We start from the raw sequence: 20,509 nt of genomic DNA on the forward strand, positions 1-20,509 counted from the left end.
CTGGTGACAAACATCACTTTCGTGGCAGGTCACTGTGCACACTGAGTGAGCTTGCAGCTTAGCCTGAGTCTGGTACCTGTTGTAGTGACATAATGTTGGTTGGGTGAATACCAGAAAAGCATTGCTCAGCCAGCCATGGGCATGAAGACAACTGTTCTAGGAATTGGCCTAAGCCAGAGAAATCAAATGATGCCTCCACCTCATGGCCCCTCCCCTTGGCCTTGTAGGCCTGCAAAATACCCCCCCAGCACCAGACTCCCTCGCTTCTTGGGGTCATCACACCTGTCCGCTTAGCCTGGAAAGCTGTGCCTGCCGTTATTAACCTGAACACTGGCTCATTTTCCCAGAGTTTACCTGGACTGAACGAATCCAGGGTCTCTCTCTCCGGTTAGACTCCAGGTTCCTCGTGGGAGCCGCGTATTGTGTTCATCTTTGAGGCTTGGATGCTTGGCTTTCCCCCTGAAGGAAATGTCCCTTAGTGGCTCAGAGTCACAAGCCCCCCCCCCCCCCAATACAATGTCACTCCGTAGCTCCTTTATTCCTTGGAGGAAGTTACAACTTGGCCAATAGCTAACTTCATTCGGAAGTACATACGGATTAAGTATCAGGTTTGGAAACACTGATGCCGCGAGGCTTCCTACCCGAGGTGTTCTGGTCCTCTTCCCTGTGATGGAGTTCGCCAGAAACTCAAAGCTGCTTCCCTTGTTTCCTGAGGTCTCCAGTGGGTAGGGCTCGCCCAGCCATTACCCTGAGGGTTTGAGCAGTCATGCCCAGCTGATGTTTTCATTGCAACCACTTGGCACGGCTGAGGGGCCCCCTTGGCTCTGCCCTGCTTGGGCCAGGACCTTGGCACAGCCTGGAAAAAAAAACCCAGAAGGGGGTGTGAGGAGGTCAGGGAGGGTCGGGACCCAGCTTGTCCTTTTGATGTGTGGAAGCCTTCCATTCAGAAGTGAATTTGCTCCACGACAAAGCCAGCATTAAGGATTGCTGCACTTAATTGCAAAAATGCAACACTACATTCTTTTACCATGGTTCTGCCCTCTCCCTTGCTTAGTGAATAAACTCCAGTCAAAACAGTGATTTTTTTTTTTAAAACGCTTTTCTCTGGTGAAGTTTTGTTTGCCTTATAAGATAACTCGCCATAGATGAATGGCTGTTTCCATCTTGAAGAATACTTAAAGGAGGAAACTGGCCCCATGGGGTGGGTTAGGTGAACTACTGGGTTTTGCCATCTCTGCTTGGTGACATGATTGATGCCAAATTGTTCCCTTTTGACCCCAGCTAATGATCCTTATCTTCTGTCCAAGGATTAGACATTGAGTTCTTTTTCTCAGAGTGTTTGGGCAGGGATGGTGAACATTTTGCCTGTCAAGAGCCACTGACCCCAGGAAGGAAGAGGCCCAGAGTGATCAATCCTGCCTGAGAGAGTCACCCTGAGGGCCTAGCTGGGGCTGTCTGAGCTCGGGCCACCTTCTCAGCACAGTGAGAAGTACCTGACAGATGACAGGAGGTGCCTTGCCAAGCTCACAGTGAAGGGCCTGACTGTACACTCAGTGCAGGGGCTTTTGGCTATTTTTTAGAAATATCATTGAAGCCTTTGGCACTAGCGAGAGAAGAAAGGTAATCTTGATGGACACTAGAGCATGCCAGGGGCTTTGTCAATGTTATTGTGTTCATTGTCACGCTGCTTCAGAGTGGTGGAGTGTATGTTTTTCATTCTGTTTTACTGATAAGGAAACCAAGGCACAAAAGGAATTGCTTCTGAAATGCAAACATCGACTTGGGAGTGTGGCTGGTGGTAGGGTCCAAGGCCATGGTAGATGGTGCAGAAGGCCATGTGCCAACCAGAGCAGTGCCCGGTGCAGGGCAAGGAACCTGGCAGCTGGGAGTGCAGGAGAGGGCAGGCGACGTGGGTACAGTGTCCCCAACGTGGGCAGGAGATGAGGGCCACTGGTAGCAGGTTCTGTGAACTGAGGCGGGCGATAATGGGGTACTTCACTGAGGCCAAGACTAGGACAGTCCTGGCTGTGGTCATAAGAGGTTGAATCGTTGAGTAAGAGGTTGGCTAAGAGGCTGGGTAAGAGGGTGAGTAGTTTTGATGCATGTCATCATCACAGGCTGGTTGGCTTTGGGGTATGTAGTTTGGGAGCCATTGTACTGGGGTGGTCTCTTCTCCTAAATTTTTTTCCCCTGGAGAGCAAAGCAGATTCGGGCCTCCTACTGCTGGACCAGGTCCCTGTAGACACCACCAGGGATTCTGGATGCTTCTGGAAGAGAGAGAGAGAATGGACTCATTTGATCTGGAAACCTCTCTTCCCTCTGTGCCTGCCAGTGGGAGTGAGAGGGGCCGAGGACCAGCAGTGATGGCCATTGTGCTGTGACCCTCTCAGGGGAGAAACACCCCACACTCAAGCAAAACCACTCGGCAGTGCAGTCTCTTTGCTGTTGTTAAAACAGTACCAGATAGAGAAATACATGTCATTTTGGAAAAAAAAAATACATCTAAACATTTCAATCTAATTCTAAAACAAAGAAAAGGAATGAGAAAAACCCACAAATAAGTAACTGTTTTGAGTTTCTCCAGATTCCTACTCTGGGAAGAAGAGAGCAAAGGATGAGAATCGAGGAGGAGAGGGAGAAGGCTGAGGGCAGGACCAGGCCTTTGCAGGGGAGCTGGGTGGAGATGGAGGCAGGGGAGGAGTTCTGGAGTGAAAGGTCCCCATCCCCTGATTATCTTACCCCTGGTTGCCACAGGGTGCTTTGGCTGCTATTCAGTTGCTAATGACCTGATTACTAGGGTCAGTGGCCTTTTTAGAGGGCGGACCCACTGAGCACACAGCAGGGTCTTGTGGGCTGAGTGAGCAGAGCGGCAAGGGCTGGAGGGTCTCTGAGGATCCATCTCACTCTACCATTCTTTGATTGTGGCGAGGTGGGGGTGGGGCGAAAGCATGGTTTTTTGTTTTGTTTTTCTTTTTTTAGGGCTACACCTGTGGTATATGGAAGTTCCCAGGCTAGGGGTCTAATCAGAGCTACAGCTGCCAGCCTCACCACAGCCACAGCCACGCAAGATGAGCCTCATGTGCGACCCATGCCATAGTTTGAGCAATGCCAGATCTTTAATCCACTGAGTGAGGCCAGGGATCGAACCTGCAACCTCATGGATACGAGTCAGATTCTTAATCTGCTGAGCTACAACGGGAACTCTGAAAGCCTGTTTTAAACAGAATTCTAATTCATTAAGTGACTTGCACTAGCTGACTCCAACCTTTTTGTCTCTGAGATGGGATACCGTTGTCCAAACAGAGATGGGATCAGGCTGAAGTACCCTTCCCTGGGGCCCAAAGCTGGCCAGCTGCCTTGATTCAGAGGGAAAAATCATTTCCTATGAAGGAACTCAGAGCCGGAGGTGGAGGTGCGAGTTTCTGCCTGTTTTGCCTTCCTTAATGAAGATGAGGAGGGTGGTGGCCGGGATCCCCCTGTCACAACTGGAAAGAGCTTGGAGCTGGGTGGGCTTGGCAGGGTGCTGATGACAGATGAGCAGCTGTGCACATAATTGAATTTCAAGTCTGGGGCAGCTTTTTGGTCCACAGCTCCTCAGAGACTGCTTGCTGCTTGCAGGGGGGACCTCCTGCATCCTCCCTAGCGCAGTGCCTGCAGCCCCGCTGCCTTCCGTTGACACATCATCTTCCCACTGACTCTGAGCTTCAGGAAGCTGGACTGTACCTTGTGCAAATTTCTTGCTCCCCTGCCTGACACAACCCTCAGAACAGAGTAAGTGGCCAGTGATTGTTCGAAGGAAGAACAAAAGGAAGGAGTCAGAATTGGCTGCCAAGGGCTACCTGAGGGCTACAGAGAAGTGTCCTGGGATGTCCAGGGTCCTAAAATTTTTCTGCCCCCCTGCCCTTCAGAAGTCAGGCTATGAACTCGGGCTAAACACATGTGCACAGAATGCCCGAAACTCATTCATGGACTCTCTTTTAGGGATCCAAGGTCAAAAGATCCCTGGCCTCAGGCAGTGGAACATGTATACCTGTTCATTAGCCATGCATACTGAGTCCTGACCCCATGCCAGGGCTGAGGGCAACCCACGTGGGTGAGAGGTGGTTCCGGTGCAGGGAGATCACACAAGTGCAGGTGGAAAGATCAGTAATGCTTTGTGGCAGAATATGCTGAGTCTCAGACCTGGGGCTGCATGTGCACAGAGGGGTCCTCAAGAGCAGCACCCTTCAGGTGCCTTTCTTCAGGCTCATGGTCTTTCACTTCTGATGGGCTCACTTTGGTTATGATTTTGTCTGTTTGTTTCGTCTTTTTAGGAGACAGCTGCGGTATGTGGAGGTTCCCAGGCCTAGGGGTCAAATTGGAGCTGCAGGTTTGGGCCTCTGCCGAAGCTACAGGCCTCCGCCACAGCCACATGGGGTCCAAGCCATTCTGCAGCTTACACCATAGCTCACGGCAATGCCGGATCCTTAACCCACTGAGTGAGGCCAGGGATTGAACCCCTGTCCTCATGGATGCTAGTTGGGTTCTTAACTCTCTGAGCCACAATGGGAACTCCCAGTTATGATTTTTTTAGTAGATATTATTTTTTTTGAGGGGGAGAAGTTCTAATTTTACTGAAAAAATTAAGCAAAAAGTACTGAGTTCCCATATGCCCTCCAGTGTCCCCCAGTTTCCCGTTATCAGTATCTTGTATGAATGTGGTACACTGTTATAGTTGATGAAAAAATATTGATGCATTTTTATTAACTAGAGTTTGGAGTTTACCTTAGGGTTCATTTTTTTGGGTTGTACGTTCTGTGGGTTTGGACAAATAGAATGATATGTATTGACCATTATAGTATCAGGTAGAATAGTTGCAATGCATCAAATAACCCCAAGGCTCCACTGATTCATTCTTCTCTCTTGCCCTCCGAGCTCCTGGCCACTGATCTTTTTTATTGTTTCCGTGGTATTGCCTTTTCCAGACTGTCATACTGTCACATTGGGCATCATACAGTATGCAGCCTTTTCAGATTGGCTTCTTTCTTTTTCTTTTTTTTCTTTTTTTTTGTCTTTTTAGGGTCACACCTGTGGCATATGGAGGTTCCCAGGCTAGGATCTAGAGCTGTTGCTGCAGGCCTACGCCACAGCCACAGCAACCCAGTGCCACAGCAACGCCAGATCTGAGCCGCGTCTGTGACCTACACAACAGGTCGTGGCAACACAGATCCTTAACCCACTGAGTGAGGCCAGGGATTGAACCTGCAACCTCATGGTTCCTTGTCGGATTTGTTTCCGCTGCACCCGGATAGGAACTCCTGGCTTCTTTTACTTAGTAACACATGTTTAAGTTTCCTCCATGTCTTTTTGTGACTTGATAGTTCATTTCTTTATATCGCTGAATAACATTCCTCTGTCTCATGTGTCACATTTTGCTTATTCATCCATTGAAGGACACCAAGGTGGCTTCCGAGTTTTGGCAGTTGTGATTGTGGATATGCTTTTTGCATCTTCTTAGGCAGTGTGACCACAGGGACATGGCAGGGTAAGGCTGTGTCTTTGGGGGCTGGACCCTTTCACAGCAGGCAAGACTCTAGCCTGTTCTTATATTTGGCTACCTGGGAATGCTACAACCAGGCCAGAGGCTGCAGGTATTAGGAGTCTGGATGCTAAGTGTTCTCCCAGGTTCTTTTTTCCAGCCTCCATAGTTAGCTGGGTTAGTTAATCATTTATTGAGGTATTAGGTCCTGGGGCTATACAGGTGAGTTATTCATGGGTCCTGACATCAAGGAGCTCACAGTTTAGTGAGGGGGTGGACTTGCAAAAGAATCATTAGTGGTGGGAATATTTAAACAAACACTGAAGAACTAAGGACGTTGGCTGATTCTTAAGAGTCGAAAGACCACACCATCATTAGAACTCATTCCAGCCCCAGATGACAAGTCTTATAGTTTGGGTGGATACTAGGAATTCACAGAGAGGGTTTGGGAAGGTGCAAGGGGTGGCTCCAGGAGGGGGTAACCTGGAACCCAGGAAGGGGAGAAGTGACAGAAGCAGGGAAACTCTGCACCAGACCAGAGCACAAAAGCTGGAGAGAGGCCCTAGATCATTTCCCAAAGAGTCAAGGCTGACACTCGGCCGTCGCAGGGGGTCCGTTTCAAGGCAGGGGCACTACTTGCTGACATGTCTATCCTCCCCAGTCGGCCATCAGCTCTTGTGCCTGAGACTCTCTTCATTTACTTCCGTCACCCAAGTGCTCAGCCTCATCCTTGCTTAGTAGATGATCAATAAAGGGTTGTTGGAAGAGGAGGAGGTTACAAGTATGTAAAAGGGCCATCGCTCTGCAAGGAAACTTGGGATTAAATAAGGTCATTTTAAGCAGTCCTGCTTCATCACTCACATTTAGCCTCTCCACCCTCAGGCTGAGGGAGCTGTCCCTCTTTAACTGGGGGGCCCTCATGCATCCCGACTCACCATCGTCACCTCTGGCACTTGTCCCGGTCAGCCCCCCAGAATGGGAGCCGTTGCTTTTATGTGTGTGTTTTCTCCCTGAATTAACGTGGTGTCATGGTTAGGATGTGACTGGGTTTCAGTGGCCCAGTTTATTTTTATTGTATAAACAGGACAGATGGCCATTTCCGTTTCTGCGAGGCTTTTTCCATGACTCTCCCCAACTTCTGAGAGCCTGTCAACCCAGCACACGGACAGCGATGACATCGCTTCTCTGGCCTTAGTTCCTTCCCCTATGATGTGACAATATTGGATTGGATCAAGGACTCCTTACTTCTTGGTCCAGAGGAAGACCTCATTGAAGGCCCATAGGAAGCTTTGAGGTACTGAGGTACTCTCAGAAAGTGTAGTGACCTTTTTTGTGTCTGAACTTCTTTTTATGACTTGTGAATGTCTTTCACATGATTCTGCTACTCCAAAAAGCTTAAAGTCACCGGAAAAAATGCTTTCCAAGGTCTGACCCAGCAGGTTTTTCACTGAAAAGTGAAGTGGCTACTGTGCGCCCTTCCCCCTTTTTTTGTCTTTGGAAGATCAACATGTAACAGTAACAGTTTCGGGTTGAAATGGGTTCTGCTTCCTGGTCATCAGTGTATCATGTGGCACATTTGTATTCATGGGAAGAGTTTCTCAGGTCAAATTATTTGGACTCGCTCCGTGCTGACAGTCCCTTGGGCTGTGGGCTTCCCGGCAGTGAGGATGGGGTGAGGACCATAACCCCGGCTGGGCCACCGGCCTTCTGCAGGCTGTCTTTTGTCACATTTCATAGAGTTGTTCTTCCCCGGTTCCAAGTGGCGGGGGGAGGGGGAGGCTGCCAACCAAATGCTACTGTCCACCCAGGCACAGCAGGATCTCCTTTCTCCTTTGCTGCATCTGAAAAATCAGATTGGTTGGATTCTCTGGAGCTGCTGCAGATGGATTTTCAGATGTAGGCATGGCATTTTGTGGATGGATAAGTCTCCTCTCTACATATGCTGTCTTTCGTAGCTGCCCAAAAATAGAAGGAAAGGGACAGTCTCCCTGTGCAGACAGTCTCCCCTGGGTCTTGGTCCCACCTCCCCGTGGAGCGGTTGGTTATTGAGTTTGCTTCTTGCTGCGAGAAGGGTGTGCTATCACTATTCAAGTCAGGGATTTTTTTTTTTATGGCATTTGAGATGTATCTTTCACTCGCCCACTTCCCCAGACACCCCCATAGATGCCTTTGGTTCTTCCCCTCCATTTTCTTCCATTGATGTAAGTTCTATTTTTCTTCACTGGTGCCTTCTCCTGTTCTGGTCCTCCCACCCCCACCCCCATGCTGAGGTTTTCTTCATTGTGCTGTGACTGAGTAGGAAGTGTGGGGAATCTGTGGCTGTGTTTTTCCCCCTGAGATTGGTGAGCCATGCAGGTTTCCTTCCTAAAGAATGGTTCCCAGTGGCCTTGAATGAATTTGCCCTCCACTCCTGGTTATTATAAGCTAGTTTAGCCTGTAATACACTGATTGCATTTCTTAAAGGGACATATTTCATTTTAAACAGCATGAACCTTGGAGAGAAAAGATGGGAGGGGTTATACAGACATTAACAAGTAATGTTCTGATTACCCCTCCTTTCCCCACCCCTCCAGGCCACTCAGTGTCCTTTACTCAAAGGCTAACGCCACACAGATGACTGCACCCCAGGCAGGTTTGGTGCAGAAGGGGTGGGAGAAAAAATGTGAACGTTTATTTGCTGGCCAGACACAGGCTTGTGTTTGACTTAAAAATAATGGTTTCTAATTGCCCCCACCCACAGCTTCTCTCCAGCTGCTGCTACTAGTACTGCCTTTTCCCTAGGACCTTCTGCAGCTTAAGCTCTGGAGAGTGACAGGCCACCCTGAGGCTGTGCTGGTGGGAGGGGCCTTCTTTGCACACTTCCTGCTTGGCAGCTTCAAAGCTTGAGAAGCCTTTGGGAATGCACCCTGATAGCAGCCCTGTGTTTTACACGTGAGGCTTCTGCTTTGACTTTTACCGTTGTGCTTTTTTTTTTTTTTTTTGGTCTTTTGTCTTTTTAGGGCCGCACCCGTAGCACATGGAGGTTCCCAGGTGAGGAGTCTAATTGGAGCTGTAACTGCCAGCCTATGCCTCAGCCACAGCAATGCCAGATCCAAGCTGCTTCTGTGACCCACACCACAGCTCATGGCAATGCTGGATCCTTAACCCACTGAGTGGGGCCAGGGATCGAACCCGCAACCTCATGGATCCTAGTCAGATTTGTTTCTGCTGTGCCACAACAGGAACTCCTATTGTACTCTTTTGATGTTTGCCAGGAAGGGTCCCACCTTTCACTACTTAGTCCCCTAATGCACCCTTTTCCCTGGTGCTCTGATTGAGGGCTCTCAAGCCAAGTCGCAGTGCAGGTCTTTTCCCTTGCATCCGCCCCACCCGCTGCCCAGGAAGGGCTGTACCACCCTCATCAGCATGTGTTCACATCTGAGAGGAGGACAAGGAGGAGAAGGGAGCACCTCTGAGGTCTTGGGAGAAGTGTGAAATTCACATACAGGTGGAGCCTCTGGGGCTGCCCTCTTGCCAGCTTAGGGTGGGCCCTGGGTCCCTCCCCCCGCTCAGCTTTTGGGGTCTTTTTTTCTTCTGCACTGCCTGATTTTCAGCCAGTGTGCACACCTGGAATTCCCTCCCTTGGAACCCGGGACGCACTGGGATAACTTACACAGTGTCTCGCATATAGTTGAAGGGTCAGAGGACCTCCAGGCTCGGCTCCACCGTCCATAGGCTGAAGCCAAGGGCGCATCTGCACCCACAAACACAGACCCAGAGCCACACGTGCAAGACCCACATAGAGAGAGCAGAGCCTGCAGGCACTAATGGCAGAACAAGGGCATAACAAGGTCACCTGCATTGAGGAAGCCTTGGAATCACCACATAACCCAGGACTGGAAATTGCACCTGAATTCTGCATAGACAGACTGCTTCCAAAGAAGGAGTGATTGGTGTTCAACAGGGCTGGCTTCCAGGACTGACATCAAGCATACCCTTGGGACCTGGCAGCCATGCTCTGTTTCTAGGTGAACCCTTCACACTCTAGACTAAGCTAAAGAGGAAGACAGCACAGCCATGGTGAGGCCTGGATGCGACATAAATGGAACGCCTAGTTCCTTGAACTCTGAGTGTCCCCCAGCGGTTAAAACTCCAGACCACAGCGCCTGTGGTGTGGCCAGCCCAGCCGTGAGGAAGCCCAGAACCTGGCCTGTGGGAAGGAGTGCTTCTCCTTTGGCCTGTGTAGGCCCCTCTTAAGCCGATCAAAGGTTTATGAGGCAGTCTTTGGTTTGAGCGTGATCGCTGACGTGGTTAAACATCTGCTGGCTCCCCTTCTACCAGCAGGAACTGTAACTCTCATAAAATGACGAATTATGTGTCATTTACAAACACCCTTGGTCCCTAATCCTTCCTAACCTCTAGGTAAACAGCAGTGTCTCCTAAACGTATGTTAAAAGTCAACAGAACAAGTTCAGTAGGGCATAGAGGCTTTTTGGTACTATTGTGTTTTGCTTTGTTTTTTAAATAGATGGCAATTTTGAGTTTTAATTAAGTTCTGTGATTTCTTTTAACACCACAATGTTTTTTTTTGTTTTTTTTTTAAAGGTAATATCAATTGCTTTTTCTGGAAAAGCAATACTCTAGCATCATATTTCTTTGAATGAGTATTTGGTCATTTTAATTTCAACCACAATGGTGATGATTCTAGTTGTTTTTCTATGATATGGGGACCCAGTCATGACATTTATTGAAAGGTTTATTTCATAGAAGAAGGAAAGGTTTGCAGTACTTTGGGAGAGGGCGTCTTGGCCATAAAGGTGAAACTTCACAGCCAGTCACTCTTATGAAATGTTAAAAAAAAAAAAAAAAAGCTACAACTTAGCAGATGCCAGATGGAAGGATTTCTGATCTAGACCTCACCTAGTGCTTTAGAGCTTATGGAATTAAAAAGCCAAGTATTTTTAAGGACATTTCAGCCAATATACATAATATTCATATATAGGTTAGCTGATCTTTTGAGCTTTGATATTAAGAAAACCAAACTACATTAAAACTCGTAACTCACTCTCTGAAGTCTGTAATGATAATTTTCTCCCATTAAAGTGAGAGTTATTATTTGGAAACTGTACTCTGTTTTTATTTAGCTTTATTTGGAGTAGACAATTATTTGAATAAAATGTATAACCAATTTTTTTCCAAGGTAAAGACAATTGGAATGAAAAGTACTTATTCCTAGAATAGAAATTGTTGTTTGTTTTAATTAAGATACTTGGCACAAAAGGGAGGGGGAGAGATTTCTGGCACCACTCAAAGATATCTTTGGCATTTGTACAAGGATGTTTCTCAGCAAAGGGTGAGGCCTCCCTGAGGTCTTCTGTTCTAAGTGCCACAGAGGAGTCATCTGTGATGTCCTAGAGGTTAAAAATACAGAGAACACATACCAATTAAAAGATAGATGGGATAAAAACAAGTTGCAACTGTACGTACAAGAAACTCTACAAAGACAAGTTAAAAAAAAAAGGATGGGGAAAGATATACCATGCAAACACTGACTAACCATAGTGCTATTAGAAAATTAGACTTTAAAAAGGAATATTGCCAGCGATGAAGAGAGACGTTGCATAATGACAAAAAGTCAATCAACCTAAAAGCCATGGCAGTCTTAACTGTGAGTGTGCCTAATAACGGAACCTCAAAGGACCTGAAAACAAAAACTTGAAGCTGCAAGGAGAAATAGACAAGTCTAATATAATTGTTAGATATTGCAGTACTCCTTTCACAGTACAGTATTGAACAGATAAACAGAAACGTGGTAAGAAAAGAAGACCTGAACAGCACTCTCATTCAACTTGATCGAGTGAATACTTGTGGAACGGCTCACCCAATAACAGCAGAATACACATTCTTTTCTTGTACCCATGAGGCAGTCATCAAGATAGACCATATTCTGGGCCATCAGGTTAACAACAAGACCAAAAAAATCCCACAGGATTAAGTTATCCCCCCCCTTTGTCTGCATTTCTAAAGCCATTTTTAAATGATTCTCTTTTGAACTGAATGAAATAGTCAACATTCATTCAATTTTGAATCAAAGGAAAATAAAAACACAACCTATCTAAATTTGCAGAATGCAGCTAAAATAGTGCTTAGGGAGAAATTTATAGCATTGAATATATATATACACCCTAACCATATATATATATATATATATATAAATATAAACCCTAACCCTAACTCAACACACACACACACACATTTATATATATGTATATATATATGTATTTGTCTTTTTTAGGGCTGCACCTGCAGCATATGCAAGTTCCCAGCCTAAGGGTCAAATTGGAGCTGCAACTGCCAGCCACAGCCACAGCCACAGCCACACCAGATCTGAGCGGCCTGCAACCTACACCACAGCTCACAGCCAGCCAGATCCTTAACCCCCTGAGCAAGGCCAGGGATTGACCTCTATCCTCATGGATACTAGTCAGATTCGCTTCCACTGAGCCATGATAGGAACTCCTCGAATACTTACATTTGATAAGAAGAAAAGTCTCAAATCAGTTGTTTCCACCATGAGAAACTAGAAAAAAAGAAAAAAAATTAAGCCCAAAGCAAGCAGATAGGAGAACATAATCAATGAAGTAGAAATCAGAAAAGCAATGAAAAAAAGGAATGAAATCAAAATCTGATTCTTTGAAAAGATCAATAAAATTGATACAGCTCTAGCCTGACGGACCAAGCAAGAAAGAGAAAAGATTGCCAATGTCAGGGACAACAGAGAAGAGATTGCCCATGAAAGGGTGGTAAAGGAGTGTTAGGAACAACCTTACGTCCACACATGTAGCAACTTAGATGAAAGGGAGAACTTTGCCGAAAGACTCAAATGACCAAAGCTCACTCAAGAAGAAATGAATCTTTAGAATAGCCCTACGTTAATCGAATCCATAGTTAAAAACCTTTTGCTAAAGAGAACTCTAGGCACAGGTGGCTTCGCTGGAGAATTCTGCTGAACATTTAAGGAGTAAATACTGTCAGTCTGTACAAACATGTTCTGAAAGTAGAAGAGGAGGGAGCACGCCTGACTCATGAGATGCGTGCTGCCTCAGTGTCAACAACATTCTAAGAAATGAAAACCATTGGGTCATGTTCCTCATGAATGTGGATGTAAAAATCCTCAACAAGACGTTGTCATGCTCAGCTGAAGTTTTTTCTATTAATCCTTAATCCCTAGTTTAAAAACTCCTTATTTGGATTATAGCACCAAGTACTAAAACCTTGTCAGAACGCCACAGACCGTAATCCTCATTCACATGAATTAGAAGCCATGACAGATCCCTAGTAACTAACGGAGACTCAAACTGGGCTATTGCGAGTCTGTTTGAGACATGTTTCTGCCTGTCATCGGGTGGTATATAAGCAAGACAGTCTAACATAAGCCTTATTACCTTACACAGAGGTACATGGAATGGACCCTCCTCTACTGATGCTCTTCCTGAGGAAGCTAAATCTGCCCCTGCTCTTCAGGGTGTATGGAGTCCCATGCTTGCATCTGAGAGCTTTTTCTTACTAGAAGTGGTATAGGCAAAAGCCAAGCCTAGGAGTCCCCGTTGTGGCTCAGTGAGTTAAGAACCCAACGTAGTGTCTGTGAGGATGCAGGTTCGATCCTGGGCCTCGCTCAGAAGGTTAAGGATCTGGCATTGCCGTAAGCTGCGGTGTAAGTCCCAGATGTGGTTTGGATCCGGTGTTGTTGTGGCTGTGATGTAGCCAGCAGCGGCAGCTCAGATTTGACCCCTAGCCTGGGAACTTCCATATGCCGCAGGCATAGTTGTTAAAAAAAAAAAAAAAAAAAAGCAACAACAAAAACAAACAAAAACCCCAAGCTTATTTCTCTGGGATTCGAGGATTCTGAGATATTAGCTGTAGGAACTAGAGGAAGAAGTGATCACCCCTGGAATGTGGGTTCCCCTGCAAGTGTGACACAGTTCATTTTATTACTCCTGTCTTTCAGGGCCATGCAGATACTTTAGAGGTCAGATGCAGGTTTTCAGGCCTTGTTTCTTAGGGTCTGTGATGAATTAGACATTTGGTTTGGGGATGGCTGATTTTTTTGGAGTCTTCCTGGCTCTTTAAGTTCAGGAAGGCAAGAGGTTCATTCTTAATTGAAATTCTTCGTAATCAACAAGTGACTATGGACTGCATATCATCCTTAGAGGTAGCGGATTCCATGGTGGGCAAACAAATTGGAGGCCTTAGGGTCAGATGCCATCCCCAACCCCAGCCCCACAGAATCCTGCCTCTGCCCCTTAAGCTGCGTGTGTAGGTTGTGGGTCTGAAGGAGCCTGGTCTGCCGAGGAGCCAGGGCTCTTGGTCTGTGACACAGCAAGGGAGGAGGGCCAAGGCTGCACGACCAAGGGCTTGATGATCAGGCCACGTGAAGGATTTTGGATTTCCTGCCCAGTGCAGTGGGCAGCCACGGAGGGATTTAAATAGGGGCAGCGATGTTGTCCAATGGTCATTTTCATCCAGCCCTTCTGGCCGTAGTCTGGAGGGTGGATGGGAAGAGGGGACGTGGACAAGACATTCATAGGGAGGCCTTTGAGGAAGGTACCGCCATCATAGGCTGAGCCTTGCCCAACATCTGTCATTTTAAGCCTCACAGATGGGAGCCTGTTCACTTCCAGAGCCACAGTGCAAAGCGGGCATTTCCTTCTTACTAGCAGACATCCGCCAAATCTTTTAGCTGTGTGTTCCACCTCCTTCCACACAAGTCCCTGCCCCTCGCACAAGAGGAGCATGTGGCTCTGCCCCATACCCCTCCCCTGGTCCCCCCCATAGGTTGTCATTGAGGCCCAGGGTTGCCGGCCGCAAGTGTAACATTGCTTTCAGCTCTATTATTCTACATATTTTAAATAATTTGGCATTCCACCCCATTGTATCAGTGCTTGATTTAACACAAAACCATTTTCCTCTAAATCTATGATTAGCTGTTCTGGTTTGACAGATGAGGACTCCAAGACTCAGAGAGGTAGAGTACTCTGCCTGAGGTCACACAGCTAGAGGTGGTGACACTAGGTTTGAAATGCAGGCCATCTGATGAGGTTCACGCTTCACCACTGTATCCTTAGTGCTGAGAACAGTGCCTGACAGGTGCTCAGTAAATGTGTGTTAGGTGATTTACATGGGGGTGGTCTGGCAGGCGGTGTTAGGAAGCCAGCCGTTGGTAACCGAGCCACCTGGGTCAGGGCCAAGCTTGGGTTCTGGGAAACTGAGTGGTGTCCATGCTCCTGGGAATCCTGCATACACGCAAGGAACTGGATGCTCCCTTCCGTTCTGTGTGCCTTCAGCGCATTGTCTTGCTGCCCCACTGAGCAGCTAGGAATTGTGGCATACTCACCTGCCACTCCTCTTGCACTGTGACCTCTGGAGGGTGGGCTCTAGGTCAAGCGCTCCTCCTTTGGCACAAGGCCTGTCCTAACTAATACATTAAATGAGACCTGGTGGTAGAAGTCTGCCTAAGTGTTGAGCCTCAGGATACCTTCCATCTACCTTGCTCCAGGCCGGGACTCACCCTTGAACCCATGTCACATGAATGAGAGCCCAGGTGCAGGCAAAGCCAAGGCTGGGTTTCTTCCTGAAGGGCCATTGCCAAGAGAGACAATCCATCCTTAGAGACACCATGCTGCCCCGGGGTCTCTCAAAAGGACCATTTGATCCCAGGGAAAAGGAGGCAACTTGAAGCTCTCTGAGCCCAGCTGCAGAAAGCATGGTGGCGCCGGGGCTGTGACGCAAGGGAGGAGGGAGGTGGTAGGAGGAGTTCCATTTTGGCTGTGTTCATCTTCTGGATATAGTTGGCTCTGAAGTGTCATAGACTGTAAACAGGTGGAAATAGAGCTCTGGAGTGGGGGAGGCTGAGGCCTGAGGGTGCAGATCTGGGCACCTGTCCCACAGCTCACAACCCCCTCTGCGTGTCTCCTGTCACAGCCTGGGCTGTTCTTTGCACTCTTGGGGGTGAGGTCTATATCCCGAATGAACTGAATTGGTTTCACTCACCTTTCCAGTGGAAATTCTGTAATTGTTCACATCCTCTCTGTGCTTTTACCATCTGTTGAGTCAGTGTAATTAATTTTATATGTTGTATTCTTTATTTCAGAAAAACTGTACAACTCCACTGGACGAGATTTAAGAAGGGCCCTTTTCTCCTTGAAGCAGATATTTCAGGTAAAAGAAGAAGACAAAAATACTCTTAGGTCCTGTTTCTGTGTTGCTTGTGGAATTAGATGCAGACGAGTTTATACCATTCGCTGGTTACCAAAAGCAAAGTCTCTTTAGAGTACAATGTAAATTCAGCCAAAATATCAGTTGAGACTATTTTACCATATCAAATGTTTCAAGCATAATAAGAAGTAAAGAAAACTTTATCCACTCACCATAATTTTCCATATTTACTTCAGGTCAAAAAAAAAAAAAAAAAAAGAAAACCTACTACAGATATAATTGAAGTCTTGTGTTCCCTTCAATATCACTTATCCTCTTCCCACTGCATCCCAGGGTCCCTCTCTACTGAATGTCCCACCCAGTGTTAATCACACAGATGCACGTTTACATACTGATGGTGACCGTTCATCCACAGTGTGTGATATTCTTTTCTGTTAATTTTATATGCATATTATCAGGCTGTGTGTATCATACCATAGCTTGCTTAGAGCAGGAGAGGTGTGGGCATGATGGAGGCAGTTCCCAGTTGCCTCGTTCCTTCTACTGGCGGACAGAGGGGTTCGTTTCCAGGGTTTTGCTGGGGACATGCCCCCTTGCACACGTGCGCAAGCGTCTCTGTGGGGTTCTGTCTGTCCCTCTCTCCTAAGCCTTCCCTCTTCTTTTCCCCTGGGCAAGTCACGAGCTTAGTGAACAGGGCTAGGACAGGTGTGCCGACAGACTCCAAACTGTCACGCACAGGAGACTGCAGGGAAGAGAAACAGAGAGCCAGGGGTGGAGGGCGAGGCCGCTGTGCCTGGGCAGGGTCAGGAGGAGCAGAAGGAGGATTTGTGGAGAAGATGGCATTTGCCCTGAGCTTGTGTCTGCTTAGGTTCCTTGTTCTTTCTGTCTTGATTTTAGACCCTAGAGTGGAGGCCATAGTTCCCATGTCCTTCACATCCTTAAAAATTTTCTGTCAAGGACCGTTCTAGCCAGAGTGGCTGTCCTGTGCCCTTCATGGGCAGGCCCACAATCCGTGCCACCTGCACGTTCTCATCCCATCTGTAAACTTGTTCCACTATGCCCTCATCTTTTTCCCAAAGCAGACCCCTCCTCAGTGAGGTTTCTGGAGGCGGGTCATCATTTCTTCCCACAGCTACAGGTGTGAACCCAAGTCACCATTGCTTCCTCATGTTGCACATCTTAGAAGTGCCTTGGAGTTTGGGATCTGCCTTGGTTCAGGCTGTTTCTTCTGGAAAAGTTGTAATAGCTGTCATGGGCACTGCCTACTTTTTGGTCACCCCCAACTTAATCCATCCTCTAGCTTCCCACCAGAGGGGGTTGACAAAGTTCCCTTGCTAGTTCTGCATAGCCCTTGGGGTTCCGTCTGAATCTCTCGGTATAAGGCCGAGGCCCTCTGGATGTGACCTCTGCGGCCCACCTCACTGTCCTTGGCTGCAGCTAAGTCTCACTCAAGACTTTGTTCTGGGGGCAAGCCATGCTCTTGCTCTTCTGCACCTTTGCCCCTGGACCTCTTGCTTCTCCCCCAGGATGCATTGCTTCCCCACATCCACTCTCCATGTCCCACCTGGTGCCTCCTCTTGCCAGGGATCCTCTCCCTAGATGAGCCCTCTCTGCAGTTGAGGGCTCTCCAATTACCACTAAAGGTCTCTGTGCTTATGTCTGGAGTAGAACTCAAGATACTACAGTGTGAGAGTTCCTGTTATGGCTCAGCAGAAGCGAACCCTACTAGTATCCATGAGGATGCCGGTCCAGTCTCTGGCCTCGCTCAGTGGGTTAAGGATCCGGCATTGCCATGAGCTGTGGTGTAGGTCGCAGACGTGGCTGGGATTCCACGTTGCTGTGGCTGTGATCTAGGCTGGAAGCTGTGGCTCCCATTTGCCCTCTAGCCTGAGAACCCCCATGTGCCGCAGGTGTGGCCCTAAAAAAAATAAAATAAAAAAAAAATAAAGATCCCACAGGGCACTGGTCTGAATCTGGTCATCCATGAGCTCCCTGGATTTCATCACTGGTGGCCTGCACCAGTGAAGTAATAGATGAATGAACGGGGCTAGTTGAATACTCCTTGAGCAGGTGTCTGTCTCCAGTCTTTCCTGCCACTAATTGAATAAATGCTTTTACTTGACCCAGAGTTTCACTTCCCATGTATCCATCAGTGTCTCCCTGCTTCTTAGATGAACAAAACAAAATGTCTTCACCATCTATTACATCCTCCTTTCGAACTCAGACTCCCCACGTCATTGGGCTGGACTCTTACTATGCCATTGGAGGGCTACACTTATGCCGCTCCTCACCCTAATTCCCTGTTAGTCCCTCAGCCTGCCTGCTGTTTGTTTGTTTCTTTTTATTTTCGTTTTTTTTTTTTTTTGTTTTTTTTTTTTTTTGTTTTTTTTGTTTTTTTAGGGCTGCGCCTGTGGTATATGGAGGTTCCCAGGCTAGGGGTCGAATCAGAGCTGTAGCTGCCATCCTGCGCCACATCCACAGCAATGCAGGATCTGAGCCGTGTCTGCGACCTGCACCACAGCTCACGGCAATGCTGGATCCCTAACCTATTGAGCAAGGTCAGGGATTGAACCTGTGTCCTCAAGGATGCTAGTCAGATTTGTTTTTGCTGAGCCACGATGGGAACCCTCTGCCTTCTGTTTCTGTTGTTCAACTTTGACTTCTTTCAAAAGCTGTGTTCACCTCATCGAGTACCCAGTTGGTGGCAGAACCATGCAGAGAAGAGCTATTTCAAGCAGCTTTAGGACACTGTGTTTACTGTACCCTGGGTAGGATATACTCTAAGAATACAGAGGACCATGGACACATGAAGATCAGCTATTTATAATTATCACATTGCTGATGGTAGTGTTGGTATCTCTTTTATCATTCTGGGATGTGTGTGCATGTGTGTTTTCTAATTTTGTCCTTTTTGAGATCTTAAGGATTTGGATTCTTAGTGTGGAGGAAAATTGGTAGAAAGGTAGAAAGGTAGAATGATTAAGTTAAAAAAAAAAAAAAGGAGTTCCCATTGTGGCTCAGCCGAAATGAATCTCACTAGTATCCATGAGGATGCGGGTTCGATCCCTGGCCTCCCTCAGTGGGTCAGGGATCTGGAATTGCCCTGAGCCATGGTGTAGATCACAGATGTGACTCTGATCCAGTGTTGCTGTGGCTCTGGGGTAAGCCGGCAGCTGTAGCTCCGATTTGACCTCTAGCCTGGGAACTTCCATATGCTGTGGGTGTGGTCCTAAAAAGCAAGCAAGCAAGCAAACAAACAAACAAAACTACCCTGTCATTCCTGAATTTATTTGGAGGATCAGAAGGAAGTCATGGCATTTATTATTTTAACAAACTTGCAAAAAAGCATATTTCTAGCACCAAGTTTATTGGAAAGGACCAAAAGCAATGATCAGCCCATTAGTACCAAGCACCACTAGCATGGAGATTGTAGTCTTAAAACATAGAAGGGAACCAGAACTCCTTGGAGAAATAGCTGATTTCAAGTCTGGCATAAGAAATGGGTCAAATAAACTTGGGACATCTTATTATACAGATAGCCAGGAAACTAGGATTATTGCCAAAGGAACTCAGGAACACATTGAAAGGCCTCCCACTGGAGCATGTCGGAGGGTCACCCATTGGCTGGCTGAAGATGGACAATATAAGCATCCACAAGGATGATAAATTATAATGGATTGAAGCACATCTGGTTAATCTGTGTTGATGAATTCATATTAACAGTAAAGTGTGACAATGAATTGGCCACCACTGGAAGGAAGACGCTGTTGAACCTGTTTGTTATTTTGAAAAATGGGTCACTTTAGAATCACATTTATATGACCTTTTCCCATATGAACTTTAAGATAATCAAACTGTAGTGAGTTTAGGGGAAATTTTGCTTGGAAAAATATTCTAGCTCATAAGTAAGGAGAAGGGGTAGAATTAGAATATTAATTAGAATGTCAGAATTTTGCAACCCTGCATGAATGAACGGATCTAGGTCTTGAGCATTAAGACCTGCTGACATGATGGAGATGGGTTACAGCCAGATGTTAGCTGCCTCCTTGTGGAAACTCACACTGCAGTTGAGGATGTAGTCAAGCCAACGAAATCAACCCTGGATCTGATCCTGCTTCTATGTGCAGGAACCAGTTCATAAATGATCTAGGACTGGGGCACATGTTAAACCATAACACAGGCATGTCATCAACAAAATCCAGAAAACAGGCTACTCTGTAGGGCAAATCATCTATTTTCTTCAACGTGCAAATTTCAAGGGGAAAGAAAAAGATGAATTAGAAGACCTTTAAAGGTTATATCAGCTACTTGCCGCATGTGGTTCTTATTCGGATCCTCATACAAAATGTGAAAAACTGTATTTTGGGACTGTTGGAATTTTGGTCACCAACTGGACATTTGATAATATTAAGAAAGTGTTACTTTTTCTTTTTTTATTTTTAAGGACGCACCCACAGCATATGGAGGTTCCCAGGCTAAAGGTCTAATCAGAGCTGTCGCCGCCGGCCTATGCCATAGCCACAGCAACGCAGGATCTGAGCTGCATCTTTGACCTACACCACAGCTCACAGCAGTGCTGGATCCTTAACCCACTGAGTGAGGCCAGGGATCGAACCTGCAATGTCATGGTTCCTAGTCGGATTTGTTTCCACTGCGCCACGATGGGAACTCTGAGTATTATTTATTTATTTATTTATTTATTTATTTATTCAAGTTCTGCAGGTGTGGCATATGAAAGTTCCCAGGCTAGGGGTCTACACACCAGCCACAGCAACACCAGATCCAAGCCATGTCTGT

At 46.9% G+C, this 20,509-nt stretch overlaps 1 protein-coding gene across 12 annotated transcripts in view; it reads left to right on the forward strand.

The window, feature by feature from the left end:
- The window catches only part of FHOD3 (formin homology 2 domain containing 3), a 549,164-nt gene that overhangs the window by 217,149 nt on the left and 311,506 nt on the right, over positions 1-20,509 (forward strand). For all 12 annotated transcript variants that reach the window (XM_021096278.1, XM_021096273.1, XM_021096274.1 and 9 more), the window contains exon 4: positions 15,648-15,715. In XM_021096278.1, coding sequence (XP_020951937.1) covers positions 15,648-15,715 — 68 coding nt within the window. The remainder of the gene's footprint in view (positions 1-15,647; positions 15,716-20,509) is intronic.

The sequence above is a fragment of the Sus scrofa genome, chromosome 6 (assembly GCF_000003025.6).
Source record: "Sus scrofa isolate TJ Tabasco breed Duroc chromosome 6, Sscrofa11.1, whole genome shotgun sequence".
Classification (NCBI taxonomy): domain Eukaryota; kingdom Metazoa; phylum Chordata; class Mammalia; order Artiodactyla; family Suidae; genus Sus; species Sus scrofa.